Source organism: Nomascus leucogenys, chromosome 13, assembly GCF_006542625.1.
Source record: "Nomascus leucogenys isolate Asia chromosome 13, Asia_NLE_v1, whole genome shotgun sequence".
Classification (NCBI taxonomy): domain Eukaryota; kingdom Metazoa; phylum Chordata; class Mammalia; order Primates; family Hylobatidae; genus Nomascus; species Nomascus leucogenys.
The window spans coordinates 52298478-52322067 of NC_044393.1; the positions used below are offsets into that span (position 1 = coordinate 52298478).

The 23590-nt window shown below is 38.6% G+C and overlaps 2 protein-coding genes across 4 annotated transcripts in view; one reads left to right on the forward strand and one right to left on the reverse strand.

The window, feature by feature from the left end:
• Positions 1-3755: 3755 nt before the first annotated feature.
• PMPCB (peptidase, mitochondrial processing beta subunit) lies at positions 3756-20157 on the forward strand. Of its 2 annotated transcripts, XM_030826601.1 has the most exons (13): positions 3756-3886; positions 4877-5017; positions 5745-5831; positions 6679-6808; positions 10639-10837; positions 11213-11292; positions 13138-13250; positions 14486-14629; positions 15853-16013; positions 17153-17238; positions 17318-17406; positions 17571-17646; positions 17724-18727. In XM_030826601.1, exons 1-13 carry the CDS (start codon positions 3788-3790, stop codon positions 17786-17788), a joined length of 1470 nt encoding a protein of 489 aa, XP_030682461.1. In that variant the 5' UTR covers positions 3756-3787; the 3' UTR covers positions 17789-18727. The 2 variants fall into 2 exon arrangements, with proteins under 2 accessions (XP_030682461.1, XP_030682458.1); XM_030826598.1 differs by having other exon boundaries at positions 17571-20157.
• The window catches only part of DNAJC2 (DnaJ heat shock protein family (Hsp40) member C2), a 33226-nt gene continuing 27624 nt past the window's right edge, over positions 17989-23590 (reverse strand). For both annotated transcript variants that reach the window (XM_003268165.3, XM_030826597.1), the window contains 5 exons: positions 22304-22488; positions 21469-21569; positions 21243-21350; positions 18433-18587; positions 17989-18151 (listed from right to left, as the gene is read on the reverse strand). In XM_003268165.3, coding sequence (XP_003268213.1) covers positions 18077-18151; positions 18433-18587; positions 21243-21350; positions 21469-21569; positions 22304-22488 — 624 coding nt within the window. In that variant the 3' untranslated portion in view covers positions 17989-18076. The remainder of the gene's footprint in view (positions 18152-18432; positions 18588-21242; positions 21351-21468; positions 21570-22303; positions 22489-23590) is intronic.

Consider the following 23590-nt stretch of genomic DNA (forward strand, 5'->3'; position numbering starts at 1 on the left):
ATCTTTTCATGTGCTTACCTGCCATCTGCATTTCTCCTTCAGTGAAATGTCTGTTCATGTCTTTTGCCCATTTTTTTCAATGTTTTTGAGAGGGTTTTTTTTGCACAATTTAGACACAGGTCCTTTGCTGAATATGTGGTTTGCAAATATTTTCTCCAAGTCTGTAGCTTGTCTTTTCATCCTCTTAACAGCATCTTTTTTAGAGCAAAAGCTTTTAATCTTGTTTTTTTTTCTGTTTGTTTGGTTTTTTTTTTTGAGATGGAGTTTTCCTCTGTCACCAGGTTGGAGTGCAGTGGCATGATCTCAGCTAACTGCAACTTCTGCCTCTCAGGTTCAACTGATTCTTTTGCCTCAGCCTCTCAAGTACCTGGGACTACACACGCATGCCACCATGCCCAGCTAATTTTTGTATTTTTAGTAGAGATGGGGGTTTCACCATGTTGGCCAGGATGGTCTCGATCTCTTGATCTTAGGTGATCTGCCTGTCTCGGCCTCCCAAACTGTTGGGATTACAGGCGTGATCCACCGTGCCTGGCTTTAATCTTGTTTTAAGCACTGTATTTTTGATATCAGGTCTAAAAACTCCTTGTCTATCCCTATATCCCAAATATTTTATCCTACGTGTTTTTCTAAAAGTTTTATAGTTTTATGTCACATATTTGCATCCATGATTCATTTTGAGTTAATTTTTGTATAAAGTGTGAGATTTGGGTTCATTGGGAGTTGGGGAGCGGGGAGCTGTGGATGTGAACATCTAATTGTTCCAGCAGCATTTGTTGAAAGGCTATTCTCCATCTATTGAATTGCTTCTGCACCTTTGCCAAAAATTAGTAGGGCATGTTTGTGTAGACCTACTTCTGTCTTGAGATAATCACAAAAAAAGTAGAGGAAAATGACAAAGCCTTAAAAAGTTAGAGAGATGCTAATAAATATGAAGGACAGATAAAGTCATTCAGCATAAGGAGAGCTGCAGTCCTTGAAAAGATAACATATTGAATGGATTGCCAGAATATGTATTCAAAGAGACTTTCTCTAAAGTGAAGGAAGAAGTGAAACTGCAGAATGAAAACATATTATGTTTTTGAAAATTTTGATAAAAATCACGACACAAAAATTACTCAACATTAAGATATAGCCTAGTTAAGTTATTGAACTTCAAGAATAATTTTTTAGGTTTTTAGGCAGATAAGACAGGTCACACTTAAGGGTGGTAAAAAAAGAAAAAATCTGGCTAGCCTCAGACTTCTCCAAAACATTTAACTCAAGAACATAATGGAGTAATGTTTATAAAATTCTGAGAAAATGAAACTGTGACCCAACAATATTAAATCCAGACAAAAATGTCATTCAAGTATAAAGATAAAAGCAGACATCCTCAAACATGAAAGAATTAAAGGAATATGACTTCCATGATGAAAATTTCCAAACAACAAAAATAGCAATGACTCTGCCAGTAAAATCCAGTCAGTTAAGAAATCATTTAAAATAGGCCAGGTGCAGTGGCTCACACCTGTAATCCCAGCACTTTGGGAGGCTGAGGCAGGAGGATCATTTGAGGTCAGGAGCTCGAGACCAGCCTGGCCAACCTGGTGAAACCCCGTTTCTACTAAAAATACAGAAAGTAGCTGGATGTGGTGGTGGGCATCTGTAATCCGAGCTACTTGGGAGGCTGAGGCAAGGGAATTGCTAGAACCCTGGAGGCGGAGGTTGCAGTGAGCTGAGATTGCACCATTGCACTCCAGCCTGGGCAACAAGAGCGAAATTCCGTCTCAAAAAAAAAGTAATGGATACTGTTGTGGGTGTAGGGCTATTTTGGGAGTAGTCAAAGTACTTTGATTTCTTGGCTCTACTCTGGTGCACTTAATTTCTGTAGGCTTTACATTCTAAGATATTGACTGTAAATAATGACTAATAAATTAATACCATGGAGTATATTAGAATTGAATACAAATTCCTGCTAAAACTTCCTAGGTGCTTCCTGTGATTATACCTAAATGTTTTTGTATATATGTATGCATGTTTGTACTTATTTTTGGTTAACACACGTTTGTTTTAGAAACATGAGAGAATAACCTTGGTCGTCCTTTATTACTTACATCATGAGTCTTGTGGGCTGAACCTGCGAAGCATAGCAGCCGGGTAGGTGGAGGGAGATGAGTCTGGAAAGATAAATGGGAGTCAGGTCATGAAGGGCGCCACCTGCCATGCTAAGGACCCTTTACTTTATTGTGACCAAGGGCTCCCTGGTGGATTCTTCATAACGGGACTGCAGTAACAGTTTCATTTGTAAAAGATCCCATAGGTAGTAATGTGAAAAAACTGACAATGGGACTGGAGTAGATTGAACAGGCAGGAAAGGGGTGTATCAATTGAATGTGGAAGATGGAAAAAGAGAGGAGCTTCCGGGTGGTTTGGATTTTTGGGTGAATGGAGGTATGATTGGCTGTTTAGCATTGCAAATATGGGAAGAGATTCAGGGGCCACAGCGAATTCCCTTTTGGACAAGTTGATATTGAGTTTCCAATGGGATATTCAAGTGTAGTTTCCTAGTAGTTGATGGTTAAGTGGGCTGGAGCTCAAGAGAAAGGCCTGGGTTGTGCAGACAGGTCCTGAAGTGGAGGCAAAAGCCCAGAGGGAGAATGTTCAGTAGAAGAGGCTTAGAGTCCTGGCAAACACCCACTTTTAGGGCAAAATGTAGTGTTTCACAGCACAGTCTTTGGCATTAACCTATTATAGCAGGCTAACCTGGGGCAAGTTATTTGACTTCAGTGTCTTAATTACAAAATGAGCACAATAGCATCTACCTGAGTTAGAAAAGCATTTACAATTTTTAGTTCCTTGAGAGATCTGTGGGCTTGGCGCAGTGGCTCACACCTGTAATCCTAGCACTTTGGGAGGTGGAGGTGGGCGGATCACCTGAGGTTAGGAGTTCGAAACCAGCCTGACCAATATGGTGAAACCCCATCTCTATAAAAATACAAAGTAGCCAGGCATGGTGGCACACGCCTGTAATCCCAGCTACTTGGGAGGCTGAGGCAGGAGAATTGCTTGAACCCGGGAGGCAGAGGTTGCAGTGAGCTGAGATTGCACCACTGCACTCCAGCCTGGGCAACAAGAGTGAAACTCCATCTCAAAAACAAAAACAAAAAACAGATCTGTGAATAAAGAGGAGTCCAAGAAAGTGCAGAGGGAACTATGAGGAGGTGGAGCTCTAGAATATATTGAGAAGAGAATTTCAAAGAAGCCAACGACATCAAATCCTCCAACAGGACTGTAACATAAGTCTGTAAAGTGTCCAACTTTTAGCAATTAGTGACCTTACCAAGGGCAATTTCTGTGGAATGAGATGAGCCATATTGTATAGGTTCGAAGAGTGGATAGTGGTCAACACGGATACATCTTTTCCTCCCCTCACCGCATCTGTCTCTCCCACTAGACTTTTCCTTTAAAGGCAGTGACTTGTGAATATTATTCCACTGTTTTCAATCAATTCCATCCACCAGTGAGATATATTGCATCAGGTTATCTTTCATTCCACTGCATTTGTGCTTTGCACTTAGTAGGCGATCGTTAAAATAACTGATGATACAGGGGGCTTCTACAGACTCCCCAATTCATTTGGTAAGGACCGCTCAGCATCATGGTCAGGCCCTGATTGCTTTCACGACCGCTTCGAGGAGTGTCATTCCCATCACGGCCACAAGGTGGAGTCCGCCTCCCTGCTCTGGGGCCTCAGGTCGCGACCCCGGAAGCACATCCTTCATCCTCTACCTTCCTTCTAGCAGAAATGGCGGCTGCGGCGGCTCGAGTCGTGTTGTTACCCGCGGCGCGGCGGCGGCTCTGGGGTTTCAGCGAGAGTCTCCTAATCCGAGGCTCTGCGGGACGGGTGAGCTTCCCTCCGGGTCGGCCCTGGCCTCGAGATCTCGCCAAGACCCAGCGCAGCGCACCTGAGAGTCGGTGCCACAGATCCGGGCAGGGCCTCGACCCGGACCCGCCGGGCGCCAGGCGGCCTGGGGCTGCTGAACTGGCTGGCGGTGTCTGGCTTGTGGCCACCAGCCAGGAGACCTGCTAGTGACGTGTGGGATGACCCTGGTTTTCGGTTCCCCCCGCCAGCTACTGAGGAGTGCATGTTTGACCACTAAAAACGTAGTGCTTGAAAATTGGGGAAAACTAAAAAGTGAAATGGGTACCGCTCCACAGTTCTGTTTTTGCCTGACTGAACTTCGTCCTCAGCTGGGCTTCCCGCGAACCTGGACATCGCTGAAGTAAAGTTTTTTATGTATTTGCATTTTTCTCATGAAAGAGTCTCTGACTTTCAGCAAAGGGATGTGAGACTTTTGTATAAGGGCAAAGAAAAACTGCTGAAAGGCGAATAGTTTCTGGCCGAAAAGCCAGTCGTTTGCATTTTGAACATCGGCCCATCTTCCTATCCTCCCCCCCTTTTTTTTTTTTAACCATTTCCAAACCCTGTTGCTTTTCTTGAATAGTGAAAACTCGAGTGTCAGTTCTGTCTTGTGTGTAGGTAGTTTTACATCTTTTCTCTCTCTTTTTTTTTCCCTGCTTGTTTTCTCCATAATGAATATAGAACATTTCTAGGAGAGGTAGTGAAATAAAGTCAGTTTCTCTCTGGGTGATGATAACTGCTCATCTTCCCTGAGGGAAGGGCATGTTTATAATCACGTTGCTGGCTTTAGGACAGTGGCTGGTGACAGATGTTTCTAGGCTAGGTAGAGATCCCAGTGGAACCAAAATTCAAGAAGAAAGATTCTTTTATAGAGACAGCCTATTTAAAATAGATTTGGTTTTAAAAACAACATTTAATATCAGATTAGTAATGTGTTTTGCTTTGTCTCTTCCACTTCCTACCCCCAACCAGTCATTATATTTTGGAGAGAACAGATTAAGAAGTACACAGGCTGCTACTCAAGTTGTTCTGAATGTTCCTGAAACAAGAGTAACATGTTTAGAAAGCGGACTCAGAGTGGCTTCGGAAGACTCTGGGCTCTCAACATGCACGGTGAGTGACTCAGGCAACCTTCTCTAAGTGACCCTTCATTTAGCGTAGCAAATTGTTGATTTTAATCTTTAGCTTTTTCGTTGGCTGGTGGTTCAGAAAGGGTGGCAGTTATTTTGCCTTGACAGATTTCCATGAGTTGTGAACCTTTTCTTCCAGTGGTACTTAGTTACAGGGTGCATATGTATCCTGTTGCATTGTCTGCATCTTGTTCTTGTAGCTTATTATTGATTATTTATTGTCAGTATTGATAATAATGAGATATATTTGCAGGGCTACTCTGCCAGGTGTTTCTACTGATATCTTACTTGCTAAAAAGCAATTGTTTGTAGTGGGCGTCCTCACACCTGTTTCATAGTTAAGGCAGTGAGAGAAGTTAAATGGTTTCGTTCAGGTCACTCAGCTAATACATGACAAAGCCAGGATTTCAACCGAAGTTTTCTGACAGTCTCTGATGTTCTTGATACTACAGTTATTAATTGGCTGGATTAATGAGTTGGGCAAAGAATCCTCAGTGAAGGTGGCAGGTAGATACTTGTAGCACCCAGCAGTATCCTGATCAAAATTTTTAAATCTCATAGTTCACAGGAAAGAACTATCAATTCACTCAGGTCAAGAAAATCTTAGTGTTAAGACCAGAAAGCATTTGTCAGAAAAAGGAAGGAGACTGTTCCCCCCAACTCCAAATAAATAAAATGGATTTATTTAATTGTTCTTTGATTTCATTAAGGTTGGACTCTGGATTGATGCTGGAAGTAGATACGAAAATGAGAAGAACAATGGAACAGCACACTTTCTGGAGCATATGGCTTTCAAGGCAAGTTGTAAGACTTTACAAAAATGCACTCCCTTTAAGAGATAATAAGCACAAAGTCTCATTCTTTACAGGCAGGGAGAGCTCTTTCAGTAGTATAACATGTTTTATGTTTATTTTTCCAGGACAGTATCTAAAATAAGTACTGATAATTGCTTTGTAAAGCTGAAATGAAAACTTTCTCTTGGGATGCAGGAGTCATCTGAATGTGTACCATTTCTGAAGCCTGACATACCTTATTTTTTTTAATTTAATTTTTTTTGAGATGGGATCTAGCTCTGTTGCCTAGGCCGGAGTGCGGTGACACAATCTCCTTACTGCAACCTCCGCGTCCTAGGCTCAAGCCATCCTCCCACATTTACTTCTGGATTAGCTGGGACTGTAGGTGCATGCCACCACACCCGGATAATTTATATAATTTATGTAACCGGATATTTATATATATATAACCGGGTGTTTTATATATATATATATATACATATATATATATATATATATAAACAAACCATACATATATATATATAAACAAACCATACATATATATAAATAAACAAACCATATATATATATATATATATATATATTTTTTTTTTTTTTTTTTTTTTCATAGAGATAGGGTTTCGCCATGTTGGCCAGGTTGGTCTTGATCTCTTGGGCTCTATCTGCCTGCCTCAGCTTCTCAAAGTGCCGGGGTTACAGGTGTAAGCCATCATACCCTACCTGATGTACTTTAGAAACCAAATTTGACCCTGCATGAAACGAACTTATGTCCTCCATATTATCTGAAATGTTTAGAATAGATGAAGGATAAAGGGAGGTTGCATAATTTGTTTTTCCTCTTTTGTTTCAAGGGCACCAAGAAGAGATCCCAGTTAGATCTGGAACTTGAGATTGAAAATATGGGTGCTCATCTCAATGCCTATACCTCCAGAGAGCAGACTGTATACTATGCCAAAGCATTCTCTAAAGACTTGCCAAGAGGTATTGTTATTATTTATACAGCAGATAATATAATTTTCATGAGAATCAGGAATTATTTAGTACTATTTTTATTATGTCTGTTGTAAAAGAGTAAGTTCCAGAAATGTGAAAAAGCGAAACTGAATTCTGGGTGAGGGTACAGCTGATCTTATTTTTTTTTCTAAATATGACAAATAGTAAGATTATGGATGATTGTTTTTCTTAATATGTAGCAATAAAATAGAGATTATTTGGTGGGAATAAAATATTTTGACAGGACAGCAGTTTGTTAGTTACCATGTTTGTAGACTGTTTTGACTCTCTAAAAGTTATTACACAAAACATTTCCCAGTGGAAGAATTAACAACAAAATTTAGCAGTTTTAGAGCTAATTGGTAAAATCATTATTTTTGTTTAGAGAGAGAGTCTCGCTGTGTCACCCAGGCTGGAGTGCAGTGGTGTGATCTCGGCTCACTGCAACCTCTGCCTCCTGGGTTCAAGTGATTCTCCTGCCTCAGCCTCCTGAGTAGCTGGGATTATAGGCTCCTGCCACCATAGCTGGCTAGTTTTTATATTTTTAGTAGAGATGAGTTTTACCATGTTGGCCAGGCTGGACTTAAACTCCTGACCTCAAGTCACCCACCTGCCTCGGCTTCCCAAAGTGCTGGGATTGTAGGCATGAGCCACTGTGCACGGCCATTAGTGAAATTTTTAACCTTTAAGGTCCTTCTGTAGTTGTAGTTACTACTTTGCAATTTTGGATTCCTAATAGACTTTCATTAATAATGTTTAAATGGCACTTAACAAAAGTACTTTTGTGTATATATTATCCATTTGATCTGCACAGGTGTTTCCACCTTGCAGTTGTGGAAATTGAAGCCCAGACTCTGACTTGCCCAGGATTGCATAGCTATCAGGTGGCTTACTGTGGACTCACGTGTGTGTCTTCTTACCAGATTCATTTGCTTTGTCAAAACAATAAAATAAGAAACCTATCACCTGTAAATAACTAAAATACTTAATATGATACCCTAACTTTTGCATTAAAACAAAAATGACAGCAACGATGGAGGGTGTGTTGGTTTGAATAACAAAACCAATAGAGACAGTTTTTGTCCCAGGACTAATTAGGGACCAAGAACATAGGGCTAGGCCAAGCTTCTTTAAAGAGTTGTTCATTCCAGCCTAGTTCCTTCCTTTATTTACACAGAACAACAGGGAAGGCAAAAAGGAGAAACAGAAAAAGGAAGGGTGAAGGTAAAAGACTTTTTTTCCCCCTTTTCTCCTGGCATCTAGTTGGGAAGGACAGAGCCTCTGCTAGTGGGAGTAGAAAAACAGAGGGGCTCTCCCTGAGGAATACAAAATGGAAGTGCTCTCTGAAGCAGCTCCAACTTTGGGGATTTACTTGGGGTTTTTCACCCTTCACCCTGGGTGTGAAGCCTGGTATATGAAGTAATAATTAGATGTTTAGACTAATGGTCTCCAGGTTTTATGATCACTTATTTTTTTTTAATTTTTATTTTTTATTATTATACTTTAAGTTCTAGGGTACATGTGCACAACGTGCAGGTTTGTTACATATGTATACATGTGCCGTGTTGGTGTGCTGCACCCGTTAACTCATCATTTACATTAGGTATATCTCCTAATGCTATCCCTCCCTGCTCCCACCACCCCACGACAGGCCCCGGTGTGTGATGTTCCCACCCCGTGTCCAAGTGTTCTCATTGTTCAATTCCCACCTATGAGTGAGAACATGTGGTGTTTGGTTTTCTGTCGTTGTGCTTGTTTGCTCAGAATGGTTTCCAGCTTCATCCATGTCCCTACAAAAGACATGAACTCATCCTTTTTTATGGCTGCATAGTATTCCATGGTGTATATGTGCCACATTTTCTTAATCCAGTCTATCACTGATGGACATTTGGGTTGGTTCCAAGTCTTTGCTGTTGTGAATAGTGCCACAATAAACATACGTGTGCATGATGATCACTTACTCTTATTGGTAAGAAAGTTGATCATACATCCTTAATGTATGTATCCTTGTAAGTTAAATACATGTGCTAATATACTAACATATATTAAATATACATTTTAAAAAAAGATTCAGATTAAAACAGACTGGGAAATAGGAGCCCCCCTCCTCGCCTTTGGAAACTACCAGTGTAGACCACCAATCCTACATAAAGGAGGATTTTCACACAGGAATTCTTGTCCTTCCATTTGTCCATGGGCTATTTCTCACTCATTTTACTGGACTCTGTTCTCTCATCTGGACAGATGGGTTTTATTTGGTTTTACAGATAATTTTTTCCTTTTGGTCATGATCTCAGCCACAGCTTACTGTAATAGTTTGTTCTGTCATGTTCTTAGTATTTGAACATAATCAGTTCTGAGACAGTGCGCCTTAAAGTGAACTTAATTAAAACAGGGAACAACAGTTTATAGTAGAGTAAAAATTGAAACCTAAACCAGACACGGTAGTACATGCCTTTAGTCCTGGCTACTTGGAGGAAGCTGAGGCAGGAGGATTGTTTGAACCCAGGAATTTGAGTCCAGTCCGGGCAGCATAATGAGACCTTGTCTCTTAGGGGAAAAAAAAGAAATTTAAGATTATAAGTTTATTTTGTAACATTAATCATATTAATGAAATCTAGATTTATGATTGCAACTATGTACTAATTCTTCAAGAATGAAGCACGGTTTTTTTTGGAGAGGTATGCGCTTTTTCTGATAAAATTGCTTAATGGCCTAATATGACATGTTCCACTTCACTTTTGGCTTTTTGCAAATTAGGGTTTGAGAACACACAATTCTGTGATTCATTTGGGGCATATTTTAGATTATAAGGATTCTTTTCTCTGTTGCCCAGGCGAGAGTGCAGTGGCGCAATCGCAGCTCACTACCTTTGCCTCCCGAGCTCCACCCATCCTCCCATCTCAGCCTCCCGAGTAGCAGGGACTATGGGCACATGCCACCACACGCAGCTAATTTTTGTATTTTTTTTGTATTTTTTTTTTTTTTTGAGACGGAGTCTCGCTCTGTCGCCCAGGCTGGAGTGCAGTGGCGCAATCTCGGCTCACTGCAAGCTCCGCCTCCCGGGTTCATGCCATTCTCCTGCCTCAGCCTCTCTGAGTAGCTGGGACTACAGGCGCCCGCCACCACGCCCGGCTAATTTTTTTGTATTTTTAGTAGAGACGGGGTTTCACCGTGGTCTCCATCTCCTGACCTCGTGATCCACCCGCCTCGGCCTCCCAAAGTGCTGGGATTACAAGCGTGAGCCACCGCGCCCGGCCAATTTTTGTATTTTTTGTAGAGACAGGATTTTGGCATGTTTCCCAGGTTGGTCTGGAACTCCTGGGCTCAAGCCCATATTGGCCTCCCAAAGTGCTGGGATTATATAGGTGTGAGCCACTGTGCCTGACCAGTTTTTTGCTTCTTAACAGCACTGTCATTGCTGTGGGAACTTGCATAGTAAATACTTGGGTGATATGAACCCTCTGTACATTGCTAGCTAGGTATTTTCAGACTAATATATATAACTTTGTAATTTTCATATAGAACAATCTATATTAGTATGCAAATTTCCATAGCATTTTTTAAGTAGGTAGAGTCATTACAAGGTGATGGCAAATTTATACTTTTTCCCCAAGGAAAAAATCTTTTGTACTATAGGGGTTTATATGTTAAATTTTAATTTTGTCCTGTTAAGTATATCTGATGTTTTTCTCCCAGGCTAATCATTTAGTATTGAGTGATGGGTCAGTGTCATAATTTCCGATTTTGGTTTAATAGATTTTAATAGTGAAAGTTAAGATTGCTGGTGCTTTTTCTTATATTTTATTTTCAATTAGCTGTAGAAATTCTTGCTGATATAATACAAAACAGCACATTGGGAGAAGCAGAGATTGAACGTGAGCGTGGAGTAATCCTTAGAGAGATGCAGGAAGTTGAAACCAATTTACAAGAAGTTGTTTTTGATTATCTTCATGCCACAGCTTATCAAAATACTGCACTTGGACGGACAATTTTGGGACCAACTGAAAATATCAAGTAGGTATAACAGAATTTCTTGGTGTATAAGGGAATTTATGAATTTTGAAAATTAACATTTATAAACTTTTAAAAAGTATGTTTCAAAAAGTAATTTTCCCCCAGTAATCTAAGTGAAATTGTAGTTAGCTACATTTTAGTCCCACCTAGCTCCCAAGCGCGTGAGTTCATAGGTACTTCGGGAATAAACCAGTAATGGTGTATTTTTTCCTTGATGTAGAAAAGTTGAAGTTCTTTGCTGTGTTGCCTATATCCTATTTCTGACTGCATTTTAGGGTACAGTTATGGTCCAATTTGATTTCAGGTATATTATGTGAAGGTCTGTTTTTTTTTTTTTTTTGGTTTCCTTTAAAAATTGTCTTACTTCATTTCCAGATCTATAAGTCGTAAGGACTTAGTGGATTATATAACTACACATTATAAGGGGCCAAGAATAGTGCTTGCTGCTGCTGGAGGTTAGTCAATTTAAATTTCTACAAATGTTTTAAACACAGTAGTTGGAGTGGTATGCTTATTAGTTTGATCCTGTTGGGAGATATCCTAAGAATTTTCATTTACATAGCAAGTAACTGTATTTGATACTGTGTAAGGGGAATGTCGAGCACTGGAACCAGACTTTCCCTCTATTGTTTTTAAAGTGGGTTTCATTTAGGCCAGGCATGGTGGCTCATGCCTGTAATCCCAGCACTTTGGGAGGCTGAGGTGGGCAGATCACGAGGTCAGGAGTTCAAGACCAGCCTGACTAATATGGTGAAACCCCGTCTCTACTAAAAATACAAAAAGTAGCCGGGCCTGGTGACATGCGCCTGTAGTCCCAGCTGTTCGGGAGGCTGAGGTAGGAGAATCGCTTGAACCTGGGAGGCGGAGGTTACAGTGAGCCAAGATTGCACCACTGCACTCTAGCCTGGGCGACAGAGTGAGACTGTCTCAAAAAAAAAAAAAAAAAAAAAGTAGGTTTTATTTATAGAAAGACTTAATGAACTGTTCAATACATAAGTGTACATAGTAGAACGTGCAAGAAAAGGGCAAAGGAGTGAACTGGTTAAGAGAGTCGGAACATAGTGTTCTGTACTTTGAGAATTTCTTGAGATTTTGAATTATTTCTTGAGAGCCAACTTCGTCCTTGTTCAAGCATGGAATGGGTATGTTCATCTTTGATTTGTTCAATCATTCATTTAATAGATCTAATTTTGGGGAAGGAGAAGCACATAGGGAGCCATGAGAATGTTGAATGGGAATCCAAACATGCAGTTGACTTCAGAAGGTTTCCTTGAGGTCATGTTTGAAGCCAGTGAATGAAAAAAAAAAGATTGACAACAGATACTGCCAGATTTCCTGGCATTCTGAATCTAGGCAGCAGTACATTTTAATTGGTTTCCAATTTTTTTTTTCCTTTTTAAAATACATTTATAGAAATAGAGATGGATTCTTAACTATGTTTTCCAGGCTGGTTTCAAACTCCTGAGCTCAAGTTATCCTTCCACCTTGGCCTCCCAAAGCTTGGGGATTACAGGCGTGACCCACCGCACCTGGTCTCGTTTTTATTTCTTTGTATTTTTTAATATTAGAGTAAAAGCGAAGTGTTCTTTCATGTTGTAAATTTTTCTCTTTTTAGAAATTATAATTTAAAAATTCTAGTTGCTCTGGATTGATTTCTGAGCTAATTACCTAGGGGGTAATGGAGAAGATGAAAACATTAAATATCAAACATGTTATTCACTGTAGCTACCTTCATTTTACATGGCAGGAAGTGCACTCTGAAATTCTCTTGAGTAACATTGTTTCTAAATTGGCTGTTGCAGACTTGGGCTTAAGTGTTTGAAACTGCCTTGGAAATGGGACAAGAGACTTGTTAGATGGGTCCTCAACAACCAAGCTTTCTGGGACCTCTCTGCCATTGTTGGTGGCATATGGACAAAATGAGTTTTACTTTGGTTCATGAGTTCATTCTGACATAGCTAAAGTTGAGATGTCTTTAGTTTAATGGCTTATAGATTAATTAGTATTTGTTTTAAATACTACATAAGTGATGTGCCTTATAAATGATTTCATCTTAAATTCAATGAAATAGGCCAGTTTTAAGTTTCTGCTGACCTCTGAATTATGTCTTGGCTACCATTTATCTCTTCTAGGTTAATCTTCAGGATGTATAGCTTTTATTTGCCAAATAGTTTTTGTATCCTAGCTTCATTTATTATAAAATTATAATTTAACATTTTAATTATAAATTAAGTTAATCTTAATTTGGGTGTCAAGTAAGGGATATAGAGTACATGTGAAAATATTTTCTTTCAATTTAGGTGTTTCCCATGATGAATTGCTTGACTTAGCAAAGTTTCATTTCGGTGACTCTTTATGCACACACAAAGGAGAAATACCAGCTCTGCCTCCCTGCAAATTCACAGGAAGTGAGGTAGGGCAAGCCTCCCAGCTAGTATTTAGCCTTTTGGATTCCTTGTGTTGTATTTACACATAAGTAAACAAAATGTGCATATTTCCAGTAGGAATAGAATGGAATAATAGGAAAAGGGAAGAGGATGTACTCATTTGCTTACATTCCTTCCTCTTCTGTATTTAACCACTTATTTTTCTTTCCTAAGGAAGCAAGGTTTTTTTTGTTTTGTTTTTAAATTTCTCCATTCTAGTCTGAAAGGAAGCAAAGTTTTAAGAGCAGTTTATAATTTGGTCTTTTTGTGCTTTTTCTTTAGCACTATGCCAATTTACAAATTATAATATCTGGAAGTAATCTTTTAAACCCCATATTTTGACTTTCACTTCAGGTTTACTCTTGGCTCAGTTTTGCCCACAGTATGTTTTGGGAGGGGGTAGTAACTGTTAGAGCCAGAACTTGCAGGGAAACTACTAGTTATCAACTAGCTTTCAGCCCCACTAGCGGCTTAGTTTGCCATGTTAAGGATGATGCTCAAAGTAGTATCTGGAAAATGCCCTGATACTGGCAGCTGCCTAGAACTGTAGCATTGGCAGTACAAAAATAAACCTGTGACGTCAATATGACATTTCTATAGAAAAGTTCAGATTGAGGCTGGGCACGGTGACTCACGCCTGTAATCCCAGCACTTGGAGAGGCTGAGGCGAGTGTGTCACTTGAGGTTAGGTGTTTGAGACCAGCCTCACCAACATGGTGAAACTCCATCTCTACTAAAAATACAAAAATTAGCTGGGCATGGTGGTGCATGCCTGTAGTCCCAGCTACTTGGGAGGCTGAGGCAAATTGCTACCTGGGAGGCAGAGGTTGCAGTGAGCCGAGATGGCGCCACTGCACTCCAGCCTGGGTGACAGAGTGAGACTCTGTCTCAAAAAAAAGAAAGAAAAAGAAAAATTCAGATTGACAAACACAAAGGATTGATTTCTACCAGTGAAATGATGCAACCCTTTTTGACCAGGTAAACCATGTGGTGCCTGTCTGTAGTAAAATGCTTTGGGAAAAGTAATTTTTCCTTAATTTAATCTAAATTCTTCTAGATTAAACTCAACAATGTAATGAGGCCTGATAGTTAAAAAATCAAAATAGAGTCCTGTGTACATTTTACCTTTGCAATTAATGGGACTGGTGATTTTTTCCTTATTAATAAGCATGTTATATAATGTTAATCTTAACTAGAGGTCCTCCTGCTTTATCTTAACTAGATTCGTGTGAGGGATGACAAGATGCCTTTGGCGCACCTTGCAATAGCTGTTGAAGCTGTTGGTTGGGCACATCCAGATACAATCTGTCTCATGGTTGCAAACACGCTGATTGGCAACTGGGATCGCTCTTTTGGGGGAGGAATGGTAAGTGATTTTAATTTTCCATAACAGATGGAAGATTATCATGTTTTCTTAAATATAAGTTCTTTGTAAGAATCCTTTTTTAAAGTGGCAGAATAGAGCCTTGTACTGTGAATTCTGACTTAAAAATATATAAACTGATCCTGGATTGCATGTGGGCCAGAAAAAGTTTCTTTTCTTCTTTGCCACAAAGTTTATTAGTGGCAAAATTTGAATAAGGACAGAAGAATTATCTAGAAGTACTATATCAATGTTAATATCCTAATTTTAATAGTCAGTAGGCCCTCTATATCTGTGGGTTCCATATCCATGGATTCAACCAACCATAGGTGGAAAATTTTGGGGAACAAATGGATGGTTGCATCTGTACTAAACATGTATGGACTTTTTTTTTTTTGGTCACTTCCTAAACACTACAGTATAACAACTATTTACGTGCATTTACATGGATTGGGTATTTATCTAGAGATGATTTAAAGTATACAGGAGAATGTGCTTATATGCAAATACTACATATACCATATTACATGAGGGCTCTAGCATCTGTGGATTTTGGTATCCACAGGGATCTGGGAACCAATTCTCCACAGATACTGAGGAACTATACCAAGGTGATGTAAGAAAATTAACTTCCTTGTTTTTCACAAGTACATACTAAAGTATTTGGGGCAAGAAGCATCACATCTAAAACTCAGTTGAAAAAACTTGTATAAAGAGAATAAAGCAAACATGGTAAAATAACAGGGAATCTGGTGGATAAAGGAAATTCTCTGTACTGTTTGCAACTTTTTTGTAAGTTGGAATTATTTCAAAACACATTGTATAGATTTGTCTTTACTCATAGATTTCTCCAAAATACATTTCATCTAAATAATCTTAAGCCTCATATGCAATATAACTTTGAATCTTTAAGCATATGTAGCCAAGAGCCCTAGAAATTGGGTTGATAATAGCAATCTAGTTTTAGAAGTAGGTATAGCCACTACGTTAATTATAAGGATTCATTGCTTTTATAACATGAATTTCTCCAGGGGGTGCACTGGGTAAGTGAGATAATAAGCACAATTCTTAGTTTTACTGAATTTTAACTCTACTACTGAGATGTTGAATAAAACTAGGAAACTTAGCCTCTAAGGATATTCACTATTTTCCACACACTCCATTTTTCTTTCTGCATTTTGGACATGAGTAATTAAAATTCTCTTGGAATTTTTTTTTCCTTGCAGAATTTATCTAGCAAGCTGGCCCAGCTCACTTGTCATGGCAGTCTTTGCCATAGCTTTCAGTCTTTCAACACTTCCTACACAGATACAGGATTATGGGGACTCTATATGGTTTGTGAACCATCCACTGTTGCAGACATGCTACATGTTGTTCAAAAAGAATGGTGAGGAAATAGCTTTAAGTAATTTAAATTTTGCCTTTAATTCGTTTTAAACTAGTTTTTTTATTCTTTATGGTGATTTATGGTAATGTTACCTTTTAATTAAGAGACCTAGATAAACAGTAGTTGCCATGTTTTTAAAGGTTGCAGTTGGTTTTTCCTAAGTCTCAAGATGTGAAGCTGATTTATACTATAGAATTTTTTTTTTTTTTTTTTTTGAGATGAGGTCTTGCTCTGTTGCCTAGGCTGGAGTGTAGTTGCACCATCTTGGCTCACTGCAGCCTCCGCCTCCCCAGGTTCAAGCCATTCTCCCACCTCAGCCTCCCGAATAGCTGGGATTACAGGCGTACCACCATGCCCGGCTAATTTTTTGTATATTTAGTAGAGATGGGGTTTCACCATGTTGGCCAGGCTGGTCCTGAACTCCTGACCTCAGGAGATCCACCCTTCTCAGCTTCCCAAAGTGCTGGGATTACAGGCGTGAGCCACCACACCTGGCTGAAAGTTTTAATCTTTCAGAAGCAGGTTAATTCAGAAAGATGATCCTAAAAGTTTAAAAGCCAACTAGAAGTTGTTTGGAAAATATCTCTGAAAGTAATCTGGTTGAAGGGAAAGTAAATCTGAAGTTGCCACTGCTAAAAGAAAGTATATTGAGTCAGTAGATGGGCAGAAAGGCTCGCAGCTTCTTGGAAAACATTTAGCTCTGGTTCCTTTCCTCCACTATTCTTAACTGGCTTACATCTTTCTAAATCTAGTCAACTAGGATGTAATTATTAAGTTAAAAATTAGATTTAAGTTAGACTCTACTCATTGTTTTCAGAAACCAGTGAATGACCCACTGACTTAACCCATAGCATATCAGACTCCAACAGATGAGGACTCATGCTTATAGCACTTCTGAAAATGTGATCAGCCCATTTGTATTAAGCCTTTGTCTGCTAATGCGTAATTAGGCATGTTTATGTATCATTTTTGAGAAATTAATACTGGGGAAAATAATCATTTTAGCTTTTGCTTAGCATTGGAATTAAATTGTAATCACTTGTATGTTGTGTGTAGAAGATGACATCATCATTCTTAGGTCATTAACTCATGAAATAAAACATTTTCCAATAACTACTGTTTTTCCAAATGTTTTTTAGGATGCGACTCTGTACAAGTGTCACTGAAAGTGAGGTCGCACGAGCCAGAAATCTTCTGAAAACAAACATGTTGTTGCAGCTTGATGGTAAAAATAAAGACATAGGTTCTGTTTTCATATGGTTGATCTATATTCCAATAGTTAATTTTTCCTTCTTTTTAAATAGGTTCAACTCCAATTTGTGAAGATATTGGTAGGCAAATGTTATGCTATAATAGAAGGATTCCCATCCCTGAGCTTGAAGCAAGAATTGATGTAAGTAGTCCTGAGTTACTATTGAGTCATGTGTAAAAAAGATCTTTGTTACAAAAGCTGAGAATATGTATCTATCTTTCATCTTGCTTTAGTTTTAAAAAGTTCCAGGTATAGACTTTGTCTTTACTATAAAAAGCTGAATGACAGTGTCTTCCATATTTCAGGCTGTGAATGCTGAGACAATTCGAGAAGTATGTACCAAATACATTTATAATAGGAGTCCAGCTATTGCTGCTGTTGGTAAGCCTGGCTTCTTTTCTTCTATGCAAAAAGTTGGCCAAGTACTTTTAATTAACTGTCTTCTTTTTAATCCTTAGGTCCCATTGAGCAACTACCAGATTTTAAACAGATTTGCAGTAACATGTGTTGGCTTCATGATTAAAATGCTCCTAATCAAGATTGTTTGAACACATGTATTTATAAAACAGATCTAGAAAAAAATAAAAACATGTATATACATTTGGAAATTTAAATACTGTATCATACTTTCAAAGGATAAAAAGACTACCCCTCTGAAGGTTGTTTTGTATTAATGGTCAGTCTTTGTTCTCTGAGAAATTATGTTGGAAGCAGCATAATTTCAAATTATTACCATGAGTATAATTTTAAGAATGAAAATGTTTACAGTATTTTCAGTTTTATTATAAAAATGCACACACAACAAAGATTGTCATTTCTTGGCTCTACTTGCATTCAGCACTTGTTCTTGAGCAGCTTTCTTTGCTTTTACCATCTCGACAAGTTCCTAGAAGGGAGAAAGGTGTGATTTAAGAAGCTGTCAGCATATCTAGTGTTTGGTGTAAATAATTCAAACAACTAAGATAGCACTAAATATACTGATTTCAGTATCTACCAGGGCCTAGAAAGTTTCTAAGGTTGCTCATTTCTTCCTAATAATATTGGCCCCATAACTACTGGTACTGAAATAAGCACTATATTATTGACCACTTAATATACATAAAATATGGGCTATATAACCCGTTACAATTTAAAATACAACAATCTATAAAATCTTAAGTCTGCAACCTTGTATCGTTTCATGCAGTCCTTCTTTGTCCTGCCAGGTACCGCTTCTGCTATTTTTTCCCATCTTTCAGGTGTATTTACTGGGTATGTTTTCAAAGCTTGTTCCAAAAGCTTCTGTTCTTCCGTTGTCCAAGGGGTGAAGTCTGTATATGGACCTGTTTAAGAAAAATTTTTATTTGAAAACTGTCTTTGAACATGTTCCCAGACAAGTCTTGTGGTCCGCAAGTGTTCGCTAACTGCCCATTTCAATCTGGGATGTGTCATTTTGAAAATAAACTTGTAGAGATGAGAGATACATATAGCCCTCTTGAGTGTTTAATAAGAGAAAAAATTTCAGATGGCTCACATCCCAGAAAATAAAATTTACAAAGGCTTTTAAAACACAATAGTAAAGATCTACCTTGTACTGTTTATCTCTTAAAAATCAATGTAATATACTCACCAGACTGGAAAAAAGCCATATTTAAATTTATAGTACTGTTGGACTCTTGGACTCAAAAACACAACCACAATTCATTAAGAGTTCTGATAAATCTACTTCCTTACAGGACAGGTAAAAGAGCTTCCTCCACAGTTAAACTTTTGCTGGATAGAAACCCTGGAAACCATTCTTGTTTTACACTGAAGGAAACAAACCTAGCAAAATTAAGCCAAGTGCCCAGGGTACCAGTGCTGGAGAGACAAGCTGAGATCAGATTGTGTTGTAGTGGTCTCTTCATCACATCTGCTAAAATCTTGGGAGCCGATGCTGAACACTTCCAATAACTGCTATTGTGGTTCTTCAACTAAACCGTGTATATTTCAGAAAACATCTAAGATGTGTGTCAGAAACAAATATATTTCTTAAGGATGTTAAGTATTCCACAGTCCACTTGTGTAGGTAAAAGGAGAATGTTAAGTGGTAGAAAGCTGATTTGGTTAAGTTAATGGACTTCTGGCAACTTAGTTATTTCAGACTATGCAGTGACAACACAGACTAATACTACCAGTAGCCTGACTACTACTAGAAACTGCGGCCTGTGAGATCTGTTAAAAGTTAAGCCTAGAAACCAAAGTTCCTTCCCAATTAAAGAAGGAAAAACAAAAACAAAACCACCACCTATTCAAAACAAAGCAGAGAATTTGTATGATATTTGAAGGTACCTAAGGTGCCTAAGAAGCTTTTTTGAAGGTAGCTTTTAAGTTCTAGGAAGTCTTTTGTTGAATTTCTTTGTATTGGTTTAAAGCCCTAAATACCATAGATTTTATTTCCTCTCTTGGAAAAAAGATGGAAGTGACATGGCAGTATTTCCTGCTGTTCTCCAGTTACATCACAATACCAAAATAAATTAAACATACTGTTGCAAAACTCCTATGAGAAATCACTATTCAAAAAATGGTGCCAGCTTGCTGTTTAACGGTACAACTGAAGAGGAAGGAGCCTTCCCATTTCCATAAAAGAGGCAAAGGAGTCATACCCACATAGCAGTACTGCCAGTCACTCTTGCCTTCACAGGGTCACCTCTCCTCACAGAAAGCAGACTGGACAAATATCAGGGCCCACCTCCCTCCAACATGGAAACAAGTCCCCCTAAGAAAGAGCTGAGACTAGTGTGCTAATACCTGTTGTATTTTGTGGAGATAAAGGTGCAGGAGAGTAAACTTCTTTAGAAGTGTCTTAGGTGTTCTGAAACCCTGCCTTGTTAACTTACCTTTATTAAAAGAACCGAAATAATGCCTAACTCAGCCAAACAAGTCACCCCTGATTTTTGCGATGATTTTCCTCCCCTATATAACACTGTTAAGTTTCATATCTTTAAGTTCAAATTTTGGGATAATAAGATTAAAGAATATAGGTAAAACTGGGACTCTTAGAAGAAAGAAACAGCTTATGTATAGTCAAGTCTAATCCAAAAGCATCTTTCTGCGATTAGTTTAAGAAAGGATTGGTGGCTCACAAAACATGAAGTTAAAGAACTTTTTCCACATAAACTGCTTTCAAACCTTGTCATAGCAAGAAAAAAATTTATATCACATCCCAAACACAAAGACACACATGATCAAGAGTTTCACAAGTATACCCACCTATATAATGGGTGTAACACTCATTTTCTATTCAAGACACTAAATTGACTTCATGACCCAGTGATGGGTCATGATTTGTAATATGAAAAGCATTGGTCTAGAGTAATCAAATTAGAACACCCAAGATAATAGCAAACCGTAACTTTTTTTTTTTTTTTTGAGTCTTACTATGTTTCCCAGGCTGGTTTTGAACCCTAACAATTTTTAACTTTTTATTTTGAAATAATTTTAGAGGAGTAGAAAGAATCCCTGTATACTCTGCCTACATTCCCCAAATGTGAACATTTTCATATTTGCTAATTCTTTTTCTCTATATGTACAGACATACTTTGAACTGTAAGTTACAGACATGATGCCTCCTTATTCCTTAACACTTCTGTGTTTTTCCTTAAACATAAGGACATTTTCTTATATAATTACAGTACATTTCTCAAAATCAAGCAATTATCGCGATAAAACACGATTCTTTAGTCCCAATAATATCCTCTAACACAGATTTGCAAAACCTGGTAAGCAAAACAAACACAGCCCCCTTCTCTAATGGCATCTGAAATGGAAGAACTACAATTCTCCATTTTTAATGGTTAGGTGAAGTAAATCTTTGCCCTGGAAATGTTTGCTTACAGCTTCCAGTTTGCCAAACATTTTATTTCCCTATCATTCTGAACATAGACCCTAAGTCTTGTACGTCCAAGCAGCACAGATACACGGCTAGCATTTTCTATGTTTAGAAAAGCAAAATTTACCTTCAAATCGTTCTGAAGGCGTTGCGTTATCTGCTTGAGGTACCACTCCATGTTCTTTTTTAAACTTATCAAATGCCTTTTTATTTATGTCATCTTTTTGATGAGGGTCTGAGAAATGAAAAAAATTTAATGCTTAACAGATCATCTCATTTAATCTTTCATTAACTTGCATAAGTTATTTTAAAAATAGGTGTTTAAAGTAACAAATGGACTTCTCAAAACTCACCAAGTTTTTGGAGACTCTTTGCTTTGCCAATAACATCTTTGGCAGTTCTTTTGACTCCAGAGGAAGAATGTATGTTCATGTAATTAGCAATAACTTCCCATCTGATAGGATATATTATACCAATAATATAATAGTAGTAAGGAAAAACAAAACAACAAAAACCATTAGATTTTTACTGCAGAAAGGTTATAGTATGTACAGAATGAGCTCAAATTGGTGGTCTAATTATGCTGCTACTATAAATTCCTGTTGTCTGAATTATGGTTTTTGCTTTTCATGTTTCAATCAACTATATAATCTTGGTTTTAAGTCCATACATCTTACAGATTCTGTGTACAAATCAACATAAATAAAACCACTTATTTGTGTATACTGCCAGTTTAATACATTTCTTCAGAAGATCAATCATTCTGAAAATAGCCTCGGTTTCATCTATAGAATTAGGGATGCTGCATCTCTAGGGCTTTCTTGGAGTTAAACTCAAGCTCCAGCTTGAGGTGGGAAGAAATAAAGAGCAAGACTGTAAAAGAAAAACTACAGAAAACCTAATCCCCAGCACAAGCCGTGACAGAGTAAGCCGACATAAGTCAAGACTTGTCTCACGATCTTCAATTTCCTGAGAAACAAGTATTCTGTCATATGTATATGTGCATGTGTACTGATGCAATGGGTAAGACTGACAGCTTCAAAATGCACCTCGCTTTTCACTTTTCTACTGTGGCACAGAATTTATCTCTGCAAGTTTCTGTGATAACAAGTGCTGCTACTTGGAGTCTGTCTACATTATCTCCAGGCTCCAATGTGAGTTGAAGAAAAGTTTCATTAAAACCAGTACCTTGAATTTGTTCCAGCAGGGAACAGATTCACAGCTTTAATTAGTAATTGTAGATCATCTTCTGACCAATTTTTACTTCCATTTCCACCTCCACCAGTTGATTTCTCTGTGTTCTTAGATGCTTGTCGCATACGAGCCTCAGCTTCCTCTTTCTCTCTTCTGATTTGCTCATTTATTTCTTCTATCTGCACAAATATTGTAAGTCAAGGACTTAAAAGTAGATTGTATTGCCTTTCTACACTCTGTTCCTGGCTAGGGATTTGTGGTCCTCAACTCTCAATGTCATTCTCACTCTGACCCCATACTCCTCTCAGGCCAACCCAAAAAGAGGCACCAGCTTTTCACTCTGGCTTTTCCTGCTCTGGCTTCCAGTCTGCATAGGGCTGCCTGAGGGACCAAGAACTGCCCACAGCCTGCCTGATTTTCCCAGTACTCATGTCATGTGACTTCCATTAGCCTTGGACACTAATTGACAAATCTGTGGGTCACTGAGTTATTCATCCACAAGGCCATTTCAAACCTCTCTTCAAACTCATATTCACCCTTTCTGCAGACTATCTCATTTATTCTCTACCAAAAGGTGAAGGCATAGCAAAATGACCTCTGTTTTATTTTGAAGCTCTACCATTTACATTGTTCCTTCTAGACTACCTTCAAACATGCACAAGTAAAAACAAGAAAACCTTTATTTGCCCTTGTTGCGTCTGTCAGCTGCTATCTTAGAATCATCTTTGGCTCATTTCTCCCCTTCAATCCCTTAGAACCACTAAAGTCCCAATAATGCTAACCTTGAAAAATTTTTTTGATTTCCATCATCACATTCATAGTGCAGGTTCTTTTTCTTTCTTTTTTTTGAGGTGGAGTCTCACTGTCGCCCAGGCTGGAGTGCAGTGGTGTGATTTTGGCTCACTGCAACCTCCGCCTCCTAGGTTCAAGTGATTCTCCTGCCTCAGCCTCCCAAGTAGCTGGGATTACAGGTGCCTGCCACAATGCCCAGCTAATTTTTGTTATTTTTAGCAGAGATGGGGTTTCATCATGTTGGCCAGGCTAGTCTTGAACTCCTGACCTCAGGGGATCTGCCTGCCTTGGCCTCCCAAAGTGCTGGGATTATAGGCATGAGCCACCATGCTCATAGTGCAGGTTCTTAAGTTTAAGATTGTTGTAACTAGTTACATCTATCTGATGCACCTTATCCACAAACGTCAACTTAGTAGTACAATGTTGAACCTTCTGTTAATCAAAGATTTGCAGTAATGGAAACTAGTCAACAAGGTATTAAAAACCTGA

Excerpts from the sequence above, each read along its gene's own strand:
- PMPCB (XM_030826598.1), top strand. The coding sequence starts at position 3,788 with ATGGCGGCTGCGGCGGCTCGAGTCGTGTTGTTACCCGCGGCGCGGCGG. Across the intron at positions 5,832-6,678 it reads TGGAGCATATGGCTTTCAAG|GGCACCAAGAAGAGATCCCA; the intron begins GCAAGTTGTAAG and ends TTTTGTTTCAAG. Across the intron at positions 16,014-17,152 it reads CATGTTGTTCAAAAAGAATG|GATGCGACTCTGTACAAGTG; the intron begins GTGAGGAAATAG and ends AATGTTTTTTAG.